The 13,129-nt window shown below is 41.2% G+C and overlaps 1 protein-coding gene across 2 annotated transcripts in view; it reads right to left on the reverse strand.

The window, feature by feature from the left end:
• Positions 1-13,129, reverse strand: part of RBX1 (ring-box 1) — a 69,950-nt gene that overhangs the window by 44,038 nt on the left and 12,783 nt on the right. For both annotated transcript variants that reach the window (XM_044301592.1, XM_044301593.1), the window contains exons 2-3: positions 10,483-10,561; positions 3,278-3,348 (exon numbers count right to left, since the gene is read on the reverse strand). In XM_044301592.1, the coding sequence (XP_044157527.1) occupies positions 3,278-3,348; positions 10,483-10,561 (150 nt within the window). The remainder of the gene's footprint in view (positions 1-3,277; positions 3,349-10,482; positions 10,562-13,129) is intronic.

Raw genomic sequence — 13,129 nt, forward strand, 5'->3', positions numbered from 1 at the left:
TTTCCATTCCTAATCCGACTGGGTCAGAAGCCTGTAGGCCTCTTCCGAAGAATACCCCTTGTTTGACATTTGGACTACTAAATTTAGGGGGTATTCCCTGAGACTACCCTAGAAAAAAAAGCAAGCCTGTCTTACAAATTGGAGGCTAGCGAAGTAGCTGAGGCCGCTGCGATTGATAAATATCAAAACTGATTTTTATCGCCGCAGCGCTTGTAAAGTGATTGTGCAGTGATCAAAATAAATAAATAAATAAATAAATAAATAAATAAATAAATAGTTGTCACTGCGGCGGGGCAGGCGTGGGTGGAGGGCGAACTAAAAAGTGCTTATTTTACCAAAACGACTGCAGGGAGAAATGTCAAAAAACATACTGTTATGTAGTGCTGACATTAGCGCATCGCTAATGTCAGTCAGCTACATAACAGCATTTCTGGTGGTAGAAACCCTTTAAAAGGGAAGTACGAGGCACCTAAGTCAAACCATTTGAAACAGTTTACATCAGCATGGTCTGCATGCTAGACGACCTGCAAGAGTACCTGACCACAGGCATCATCGTCTTACATGGGCCAGGGGCCATCTATGCTGGACAAAGGACCAATGGGCCCTAGTGCTGTTCACTGATAAAAGTAGATTGTTGGGAGACATCAAGGAGAGCGCTATGCATCAGCCACTGTTGCCACCAGACAAGCCTTTTGTGGTGTTAGTGTGGGCAGGTGTGTCTAGTAAATGATGAACTGCCCTACACTTTGTGAATGGTACAGCGACACATACTACTTAAATAACCTCATTAATCCAGTCATTGTGTCTCTGCATGAACACCACAGGCTTAATTTCATCTTCATAGACAACAATGCGCCAGCTCATCAAAGTCCCATCATTAGGGAATGGCTGCTGGAGACTACCTCAAATGGAGTGGCCTGCACTTTCTCCAGACCCAAATCCAATTGATAACCTATGGGATCACCTGAGTCACCGTGTGGAGGCTCGTAACTCTGTACCCCAGAACCTCAATGACCTGAGGGCCACCCTTCAAGAAGAGCGGGATGCCATGTCTCAGCAGACAATAAAAGTCAACTTGTGAACAGCATGAGATGTCGTTGTCAAGCTGTAATTGTTTTTTTTTTTTTAAACTAGTATCTCTTCGAGAACATGGCACACGCCGTCCTCGGCACGTACCATGCACAGTGGAGATGGAGGGAGTCCCTACCCACTGTGACACAGCCGCCACTGCAACCAATGAGACGATAGCACTGGTAGCACTGGGGGGGGGGGGGCACACCCAGTCATTGAGGCTGGATATGTTTAGGGCCAGCATCCGAGCATACATTTGTATTTAGAGATTAATTATATGCATTGGTGGCACAGTGGCCACAACCACCCCTCCTCAGTATTAGGGGTCAACAGATATTGATTTTTTTTTAGGGCAGATACTGATGCTCTGAACTTTCAGGCCAATATTCTGTGCATTTTCATTTTTGAAAAAAACTAAGATTCCTACACAAATCTGCTGAAAGTGAGGATGTTTAATGTTAACGTGTAGCTTTTTTGTAAATTTCTCATTTATACAAAAAAAAAAAAACTTTTAGCCCCCTTGTCCTATTCACCCTTATAGATTTCTATTAGGGTGAATAGGATTTTACACACTCCCTGCCATGGTAACCGATCGGTGCCCCAGGCTTACACTGCTGGAGCTCCGATCAGAAGCTGCCACTAATTAGGAGGAGGCCACTGCCACCAATGATTAATACTGGGAGGCTTGAGTGGTGGTGGTGGTGGGGGGCACACTGCGACAGCAATGAAGATAACTCTTCCATTAATTCATAGACAGGAGGCGGGTGCTGGCTGCAGAATTATATAGCCGCAGGGGTTAACTGCCGCAGATGGCAGCTACTTGTCATAGTGGTCGGGTGCGGCCACACACACACACACACACACAACACCTCACCAAAATATTAAAAGTTTAAATCACCCCCTTTACCAATTTTACATATAAAAATAAACACAATAGAAGAATATATTCTGCATCGCCACGTCCGAAAAAGCCTGAACTGTTAAAAAATTTAAAAACATGCGGTGAACGCAGTGACAGAAAAAGAAATAAACATTTTCTAGTCACCTTGTCCACCAAAACAATAACACAATAGGGTTGTTCTATTATGGGTTGAACGTTCCATAAAATGCAGAATGTACACAGCTTTTTTTGGAGTTTTATTTTTCCCCAAATGGTATCAAGTATCGCAATACAAATCAAAATTTTGTTTCGTGACAACCCTACTTCTAAAAAAAAAAAAAAAAAAAAAAAAAAAAATATAATACGGGCTTGAGTGAAACGAGCTTCGAATCAGATGTAAAGCCGATTTATTAAAAAACATTTTTTTTTTTAAATTAAGTTTCCGGACCACATTAAAATTTATCGGCTCCGTGTAGGCAAACTTTGTATTGCCCGAAGTTGCAGGAGACTGGTGAATTAGTATGGTATTCCTATCTGCGTATTTAAAAACATTTAAAAAAAACAGGAATCTCAAATGGGATTGGGTACTGGCTGGTACCTCGGTACCAAAGCCCACTTCGGATTCCTACTTTAAAATACGCAGATAAGAATACCTTGCTAAATTACCGTATCGCCTGAAGTTGCACCAGGATAGGTCATCAATATCCGATAGTCACACTCAGAAACCCCACTGATCAGCTGTTCGAAGAAGCCCCTGTACTTCAGTGAGCATAGCAGTCTCTCCACCACTTACAGCACAGCAGCATACAATGTATAGTGGCTGTGCTTGGTATTGCAACCCAAGCTCATTCACTTGGATAGGACTGAGCTGCAGCAAGGCCATACCGACGAACGCAACATCACTGGCCCAGGAAGAAGCTGCAGCTCTCACGGAAACACAGCAGCCTCTTCCAAAAGCTGTATGGAGGGCTGCTAGGAAACTGACCCATCATATATTGATCACTGATATGCCATAAATATCAAAATTCCAGATAACCCCTTTAAGGCAAGAGCTCCATGGTGACATTTGTTGTGCAACAAGAAAGTCATGCAACATTTCATGTAATGTATTTCAATGGTGTTGCAATGTGACATGCTGCTACTGTGATGCAGCAGTCACACCAATAAATAATGGATGGACTTTTTGCAACTAACATCGCACATTGACATCATTGGAATATATTACATGAAATGTTGCGCAAGACATGTCACCATGTAGCCATAGTCTAAAACAGAGACAAGTGGTGCAATTTGGGTAGTAGACTGTTCAGAAATTGAAATACTTACATTGCACACTCCCCATGCGACAGTGCATTCCTCTGAAGTGGCTGAAGCTTGGTTAGCTTGACATTCTATACCTAGCAGAGATATTAAAACTTTTATCAATGCATACACTTTATAATTAAAATCATCAGTTAAAAAGGGGTTGTTCGGGTTCAAAGCTGAACATCTCCTTCACCCAGGCAGCCCCACCGAGTGGAGCATTTCATACTCAGATGCCCTCTGTTGCCACTCAGAGGGGCTGCCTGTATAATGAAGGGGGAGGGGGGGGGTATGTCTAAAATTTCACAAAGGTATTTGTGGTCTGGGGAGAAAAATAAAATAAAAATGTTGTGGCCCCATTTCTAGGACTTACCAACGGTTCGACTAAGCCAATTTCACGGCATGATAATTTTTCAAAATTTCAATTTCTCTGCTTTTAAAAACAGAAAGTGATGCCGCAAAATATTTATAACTTAACATTTCCCATACGTCTAATTTATGTTGGCATCATTTTGTAAATGTCATTTTATTTTTTTAGGACATTAAAAGGCTTAGAACTTTAGAAGCAATTTTAAGAAAATTCTAAAATCCACTTTTAAAAAGGACAAACTCAGTTCTGAAGTCACTTTGTGGGGCTTACATAGTAGAAACCACCCATTGTAGAAACTATACCCCTCAAAAATTATTCAAAACTGATTTTACAAACGTCATTAACCCTCTAGGTGTTTCACAAGAATTAAAAGGAAAATGGAAATGAAATTTCACTTTTTTGGCAGATTTTCCATTTTAATAAAAAAAATTCCTGTAACACATCAAGGGTTAACAGCCAAACAAAGCTCAATATCTATTAGGCTACTTTCACACATGTTTTCCGTTTGCAAGATCTACTCAGGGCTCTCACAAGCTGTCCAAAACAGATCAGTTTTGCCCTAATGCATTCTGAATGGAAAAGGATCCGCTCAGTTTGCATCAGTTCAGTCTCCATTTTGCTCTGGAGGCGGACACCAGAACGCTGCCTGCAGCGTTTTGCCGTGTGCTTGACGAAACTGAACCAAACGTATCCGTCCTAGCACACAATGCAAGTCAATGGGGTTCATGACGGATCCATCTTGGCTATGTTACAGATAATATAAATGGATCCGTTTGTGACAGATAAATGCGGTTGTATTATTGTAACAGATCTGTTTTTTCTGCAGATCCATGACTGATTCGCCCAAAACGCGAGTGTGAAAGTAGTCCAACACTGATTCTGCGGTTTACAGAAAACTGATGTCAGGGCGCAGAAGAAAAGGAGCACTGTATGGTTTTTGGAAGGCAGATTTGGGTGGACTGGTTTTTAGACACCAATTTATTTTACAGCGTTTACTTTATTGTGCTTTTTCATAAGTGTATAAAACATTAAATATCCTAGTTATAGTGGTTTTGAGAGATTATAATATATATATATATATATATATTATATTCACACACGGTACAGACCAAAAGTTTGGACACACCTTCTCATTCAGAGAGTTTTCTTTATTTTCACGACTATGAAAATCTTAGATTCACACTGAAGGCATCAAAACTATGAATTAACACATGTGGAATTATATACATAAAGTGTGAAACAACTGAAAATACGTCATATTCTAGGTTCTTCAAAGTAGGCACCTTTTGCTTTGATTACTGCTTTGCACACTCTTGGCATTCTCTTGATGAGCTTCAAGAGGTAGTCACCTGAAATGGTTTTCACTTCACAGGTGTGCCCTGTCAGGTTTAATAAGTGGGATTTCTTGCCTAATAAATGGGGTTGGGACCATCAGTTGCGTTGTGGAGAAGTCAGGTGGATACACAGCTGATAGTCCTACTGAATAGACTGTTAGCTGCTTTTTTCTTGCCATAATACAAATTCTAAGTAAAGAAAAACGAGTGGCCATTAATTTAAGAAATGAAGGTCAGTCCGAAAATTTGGGAAAACTTTAAAAGTGTCCCCAAGTGCAGTCACAAAAACCATCAAGCGCTACAAAGAAACTGGCTCACATGCGGACCGTCCCAGGAAAGGAAGACCAAGAGTCACCAGCCTCAAAAATCGCAGGTTAACAGCAGCTAAGATTAGAGACCAAGTCAATGCCACATAAAGTTGTAGCAGCAGACACATCTCTAGAACAACTGTTAAGGAGACTGTGTGAATCAGGCCTTCATGGTAGAATATCTGCTAGGAAACCACAGGGGGGAAATCGGGGGCACTGAGTCACTGTAAATTGATATTGAAATGAAAGGCAGATGGAGAGAGAGTGGTTAATGGAGGCTGCAGGCACCACCTTGGCAACAAGCAGAAGAGACTTGTTTGGGCTAAAGAACACAAGGAATGGACATTAGACCAGTGGATATCTGTGCTTTGGTCTGACGAGTCCAAATTTGAGATCTTTGGTTCCAACCACCGTGTCTTTGTGCGACGCAGAAAAGGTGAACGGATGGACTCTACATGCCTGGTTCCCACCGTGAAGCATGGAGGAGGTAAGATGGTGCTTTGCTGGTGACACTGTTGGGGATTTATTCAAATTTGAAGGCATACTGAACCAGCATGGCTACCACAGCATCTTGCAGCGGCATGCTATTCCATCCGGTTTGCGTTTAGTTGGACCATCATTTATTTTTCAACAGGACAATGACCCAAAACACACCTCCAGGCTGTGTAAGGGCTATTTGACCATGAAGGAGAGTGATGGGGTGCTGCGCCAGATGACCTGGCCTCCACAGTCACCGGACCTGAACCCAATCGAGATGGTTTGGGGTGAGCTAGACCGTAGAGTGAAGGCAAAAGGGCCAACAAGTGCTAAGCATCTCTGGGAATTCCTTTAAAACTGTTGGAAGACCATTTCAGGTGACTACCTCTTGAAGCTCATCAAGAGTGTGCAAAGCAGTAATCAAAGCAAAAAGGTGCCTACTTTGAAGAACCTAGAATATGACATATTTTCAGTTGTTTCACACTTTTTTGTTATGTATATAATTCCACATGTGTTAAATCATAGTTTTGATGCCTTCAGTGTGAATCTAAGAGGCCATATTGTTATATGTATGTAGGGCTGAAACGATTATTCGAATAACTCGATTAAATAGAGTAAAAAATTTTTTCCCTGCATCGAGTAATCGTTACATCACATGATCACGGAGCGGGAGTGAAATTAAGCGTCTCACTCACCGCTTCCGTGTCCTCCGGAGACCAGAGAGGCAGGACTTTGCGTAATGTGCAGTTGCTCTCATACATCATCATCGCGCCGGCTAACAATGTGTGTCTGACGTCACTTAAGGTCCCAGTGCGTGCTGGGATGAAGACGGTCTCGGACCCCATGTGTCCGCGGCTGCCTCCTCCTCACTAGTGCCATTAGGTAATTTAAGTTAACAGCACTTGAGGCACGCCAGGGGGGAATCGGGGGCACTGAGTCACTGTAAATTGATATTGAAATGAAAGGCAGATGGAGAGAGAGTGGTTAATGGAGGCTGCAGGCACCACCTTGGCATGTATAAAGTTATTGGTTTAGAGAGGGGTTAATGAAGGCACCTCCAAGGTGCTTTCATTAACCCCTCCAAACCAATAACTTTATACATGCCTAATGCCAAGGTGCTTCCATTAACCCCTCTAAACCAATAACTTTATACATGCCTAATTACGTACGTTATTTTAAGTAGGCTTTTATTAGATTACCCGATGAATCGAGAAATATAATCGATAGAATACTCGATTACTAAAATATTTGTTTACTGCAGCCCTATATGTATGTATTTTGAAGATGGCAGAGATAGGGTCATGGGAAGGACAGTTCAGATCATTTCTTCTCATGGACGTACCAGTCTGAAAAGAGGCCTTCTTGTCTCCTTATAGATTTATGACAGGAGATAAGGGTAGACTCTAGACGCAGCTAGTGCTAATTACCTTTACAGTTTGGCATTTATTAATGAAGCAGAAAATCGTGATATCTATATACGCTTATAATCAACCTTCGTTTTGTATAAGAAAATCAATAAGACATATGTATCGTTTTAATATATTGTAAGGGGGTCACACACAGATTTCTTCACAGGCGCCATTATTTAAGGGCCAAAACTGTGATTTATTGCGGCACACCCGCGTAAACAAACAGTTGTACAAAATAAACTCCTGCCTGTCTGGGCTCTATCTAAACATATAGGTTTCCCTGACTCACCTCTAAGTACTGCTTATAGTCAGGGTCTCAGGCTCCAAGTCTTAGCAGGTTCCACTCAAGCATCAGTCCACACAGGGGAGAGATCAGGCTTCGCATAGCCTTGTGGCCCCTCAGTCCTCCTGACAGACCACATACAGAGCCTCTGCTCCAGTATCACAGACACTTCTCCCTTCTCAGACTGACCTACTCTGAGGCGCTTTATGCCAACCTGATTACAGCAGGCCTCACCTGCGATCACCTCAGATAGAAAGGAAAATCCATACTGGAAGGGTGTGGACTGGCAACTCCCTCTACCAAGCCTAGCCACCAGTCCAAGTAAAGTCCAGCCCAGAAAATGTATACAAAAATTTCTCAGAAAACTATGCTTTGCTGACACTACTGCCACTCTCTGGATTTTCTCTGTCTCATCCATCTAAGGTACCTGAAGTGGGACAACACACCTTCCAGCACTGTTCACATTACCACTAATTATAATATATATATATATATTTCTAAATAGGAACGCATATATTCCTATTATATGATAACAAAATACACTTTCTTAATGAGCATCCGTAAAGATGTAGTATTTTAACTAACCATCAATCACCTGTTGGTGTAGCAGAGGAGGCACAGATATCTCTGAGAAAACAAGCTGATCATTTTATTATCTGTAACATAAATTTAACCATGTGAGAAACATTCAAAGGCCGCCTAAAAGTCTGTGCTTGATTGGTAGAAGTGCCAGAATTAATCCCTCTAGCTTCGATTTAGGTTCCAGAGGTCATTTGTATAGAATGTGAGATAAAGTCATACTTGGATATTTAACCCTTAATAGAATGATACTAATAGCTTAGATAATAGGGTCACCTAGGGGTAAATGAGTAACTTTACACCAACAGCCAAAGTACATTTTGGGCAATACAAAAGACGTAACAGTCCTTATCATATATACACGCCTAGCCAACAATGATTGGAAATTCTAAGCTAGGAAGGTGTGTCTAACTGATAAGTTTGTGATCATAAACCCCACACACACAGAAAGGGACCAACAGCAAGAAGAAAAAAAAAAAAAAAAAAAAAAAAAAGAAACAAAGAAAACCCAGGAGACAGATCCTAATGATCAGATCGAACCTTAGAGCTGGCTTCCCTTAGTCCCTGCACATCATCTGTATTCTCGGTAATGTATAACTTTATTTTATGTAGTATTTATATAAATTAATCAGCCTGACATTTAGTAAACTTCCCGGTTTTGGCGGATGTATATTTGTTAAAAGTGCTACATCAATATTGTCACTATTCAGTAACAATGCATATTACTGAGTAAAATACCTAAATATTGATTTCAGAGTTAACTTTGATAGGAATAATTTCATTCCATAGTCAATACCAGGCTTGATAATTTATATTGCTACGCCATTTGAGATTTGCCATAGTTGGATGCAGAGCAAGAGTTTGTATCTTTTATAAACCTTGAGTTTTCATATCTAAAAATTGTGGTCAAGGCGGATTGTATTATATTCTTCTGTCTGAGAGGTACTGTGTATACGCTGGTATTTGTGTGGTGCCATTCCCATTGATTAATCTTTGATTGCATTTTAAATTATTGTATAATAAATCATTTATAGTTTTGCATAGACGCTTGTACCTTGTTTTACTGATTGCACAATATAAGTAAATAACCAATCAAACTCTTTAAGGTGTTATATATGTCCACCTCGAGGATCAACTGCCTTTGAAATTTTTTCTTTGATCCTTTCTTTTATATAAAGCCATTTGCTTTATATCCCCAACAGCTTGTGAGGGTAGGCCATGTGCTATTTTTATAGAGCAGGTTATTACGGACACAGCAATACCCAATATGTATACTTCCTTATTCATTTAAGTCTAACACAATAAAAGCATTTTTTTGTAACCCCCAAAAAATGTGTGTGTGTGTTCATAGTCTGAGAGTCCCATTTTTTTAATACAGGATGAGCTGACATTTGACTTTGGGGGGCATACGCCTTTTTTATGGCTGGGTGTTTTTGTTTTGTTTTTTTACTTGAAACTTTTTTTTATTTTTATTAAAACACCTTTTATTTAATTTATTTTACTTTATTTCTGTCCTACTGTGGGACTTCATTTTTTGAGGGTCTGATCCCCCCTGCAATGTATTACAATACATCTGTATTGTAATGCATTGCCTGTTAGTGTATTACACCGAGTAATACACTAACAGGTTGCCTAGGAGACCAAGCCTGGGGCTGGATCTCATCTGCTTCCATAAAAGGCAGGTCCTGATGCAGTGCAAGGAATTGGGAAGCCTCTGCAAGGCATCAGGCTGCCTTCTCAACCATCAGGTCCCCACCACAGCAGAGCGGGGACCCGATGGGCTCCCTCACCAGCCGCAAATACTTTCTATGCCGCAGTCAGCGCTGACTGCGGCATAGAAGGGGTTAATCCGCCAGCATCAGCTAATACAGCGATGCTGGAGGACACAGCAGGGACCCGGCTATCAGTGACTGCCGGACCTCTGCAGTGATCGGGCGGGCACCTGCCCGATCACCATGACGTAATAGTAGGTCAAAATGCGGCAAGTCACCTGCCGCTATGACATCATATGTCAGGGAGCGGTTAACAAAAAAGGACAGATGACAAATCTCCTTTTAATGATCTAATAATCAACAGGGGTCACTGTGACTTCCAGCATCCTGGGCAATCAACTGCGGCCTTTTCCTAGGCCACTGGCGTCACGTCCATCAGTCAAATGGCCTAGGTGCAGCTCAGTCATGGGACCAAGCACAGTCGCTGTACAATATATGGCCCTGCACTAGGTATGTTTCGAGGAGGCCTAACTGCTCACAGAATCGCAGAGGCCTCCTGAAACAGCTTGGAGTTGGACCCTGCCAATCCCATATTGAGGACCTACCAAGGAAAAGGCCATCAACACTAAAATCTAGAAGACCCCTACAATCCCCCCCCCCCCCCCTCCCTCCTTTACATTCATTGTGTAACAAAATGCATCTTTGATTATTAGGGCTTAACTTTTTTTTTTTTTTTTTTTTATATATATACACTTACACAAGTCCATGATGTGGTTCCTGCAGATCGCACAGTTGTCAACTACAATGTCCCAGGCCCACAGGGCAACCGCATTCCACTGAGCATGTAAGAAGAGAAAAGACATTACACTTTTGATTTCTAGATATATTAGGAAAAGAAAAAAAAAACTATTCATGTAAACACCATGGCCATATACAGTTAGCTGCTATATAGGCAAATGGGCTTTTAAGCACTTGTATAGAGCTCTGCAGAGGAGCCTAGGCAACATCATCATACAGGCTCCTGGCTGAAATGTTGAGGATTCGCGGTCAGATTTTCATGTAGTAAAAATCGTACAGTCTTAGCAAAGCGGATAAGATGTTAATAAATCTCATACACACACCATAAGAAAACTGCAGTGTAAAATGCCCTGCAATGCGCATGTGAACTCTGCAGTTTGTCAGTTTATGCTGCGGATCTCCCCCACAGATTTCACCCTTTACAATTAAAAATAAAAACACCCTAGGGCAGCAGGTTTTTCTGTAATTTTTTTTTTTTAGGAATGTGTGAACGTGCTCTTTGATTTCTTGCAAGGGACATGCAGACAACAATACATCATTATACATTTTAAAAGGCGGTCTTTCAATTCCTTTCTGCCGAGGGAGAGATGCAGTCGTGGCTCATAGAGAGGGATCTACTGGTGATGGAAAAGTAAGGCTACTTTTGACGTTGACACAATATGGTGCAATTGCAAACGGATCTGTCCCCATCTGACTTTACATTGAAAGTCAGGAGTCCCTATTAATATACCATCGGATCAGACTTTTCTCCAATCCGATGGTATATTTTAACTTGAAGCGTCCCCATCACCATGGGAACGCCTCTATGTTAGAATATACCATCAGATTTGAGTTAGATTGTGAAAACTCAGATCCGACAGTATATTCTAACACAGAGGCGTTCCCATGGTGATTGAGACGCTTCAAGTTATTATATACTAAGAACTGTGTACATGACTGCCCCCTGCTGGCGGCACCTGAGGGGGTTAATTGTGCTGATCACAGCCCCCTCTAAGAGAGAGATCGGGTGCTGCCAGGCAACAGTCATGTACACAGTTCTTAGTATATTCTAACTTGAAGCGTCCCCATCACCATGGGAACGCCTCTGTGTTCGAATATACTGTCGGATATGAGTTTTCACTATGTGAAAACTCAGATCTGACAAAGCTGTTATGCAGACGGATCCGTTCTGAACGGATGCAAGCGTTTGCATTATAGGTGCGGATCCGTCTGTGCAGATACCAGACGGATCCGCACCAAACGCAAGTGTAAAAGTAGCCTAAGCCATAATAAAGAGAGATACTCAAAATAAAAATAAAATAGTGTTTATGAAGAAAACCACCACTATTTAAAGGAGGCAATACAGACCAAATTTAAAATACAGAAAAGGCAACTAACAGAGATATAGAAACCCCTATCCACAGAGAGGTTATAATGGGAATAATTATAGAAGCCCATATAAGAGATACAGGTATGAACAATCTAGGTACCATGTGAATAACTATTATCGGCAACAACCATATAGCAATCCCAGAGATGAGGGGAAAATAGTAGTTCCGTCGTCGGAACTGCCTGCCGGATCCGCCAATCTGGATGTGACTGAAAGCATTTGTGAGACGCATCCGGACGCGGATCCATCTCACAAATGCATTGCAAGAACGGATCCATCTCTCCGCTTGTCATGCGGACAGACGGATCCGTCTTGTATCTTTTTACACATTTTCACTGGTCTGCACATGCGCAGACTGGAAGGACGGATCCGGCATTTTGAATACCGGATCCGGCACTAATACATTCCTATGGGGAAAAATGCCAGATCCAACAAGTCTTCAGTTTTTTTCGCCGGAGATAAAACCGTAGCATGCTGCGGTTTTATCTTTTGTCTGATCAGTCAAATTGACTGAACTGAAGACATCCTGATGCATCCTGAATGGATTACTTTCCATTGAGAATGCACCAGTTCTTTTCCGGTATAGAGCCCCTGTGATGGGAACTCTATGCCAGAAAAGAAAACCGCTAGTGTGAAAGTACCGTAACATTGAAGATATACAGCAAAAAAAATCCCCCCATCAGAACATCAAAGTCATTCAGAGGGAGGAGAAGCAGACAAGAGAACATATAACCAGCTCTCTAGAAAAAGGGTGCAGAGGAAAAGGAAACAAGCAGTGTTGAAATAAGGGTTAAAATATGCACCATCGAAAAAAAAAAACAACAAATTTGAAATATTTTTAGATGTTCAGCGATACATCAGGAAACTGAATATCGCCAAATATATGATAACAAACCAGAAGCAGGAAGAAGTAGAGACAAAATAAAATGATATTATACACGCTAATTTAAGAGAAAAGTCAAGTTTTTTTCCCCTCAAATGAAAAATAATGAGTGCATTCAAAATAGTGTTATTGCGAGAGCTGGAAAAGATTGACAAATCCAAAATTTATTAATATCACCTATGGGGAAAAACAGGGTTTAAAGTCTTTAGAAGCCAATAAAAAAAATGTTTTAATATGAAACCAGCAGATAAAGGGGGGGGGGGGGGGGGATTGTTATTTTGGACAAAAGAAAAGTATGAGGAGACAATGCAAAGTATGCTACAGGACGACGGAATATTTATAAATTATATATAT

Source organism: Bufo gargarizans, chromosome 7 (assembly GCF_014858855.1).
Source record: "Bufo gargarizans isolate SCDJY-AF-19 chromosome 7, ASM1485885v1, whole genome shotgun sequence".
NCBI lineage: Eukaryota > Metazoa > Chordata > Amphibia > Anura > Bufonidae > Bufo > Bufo gargarizans.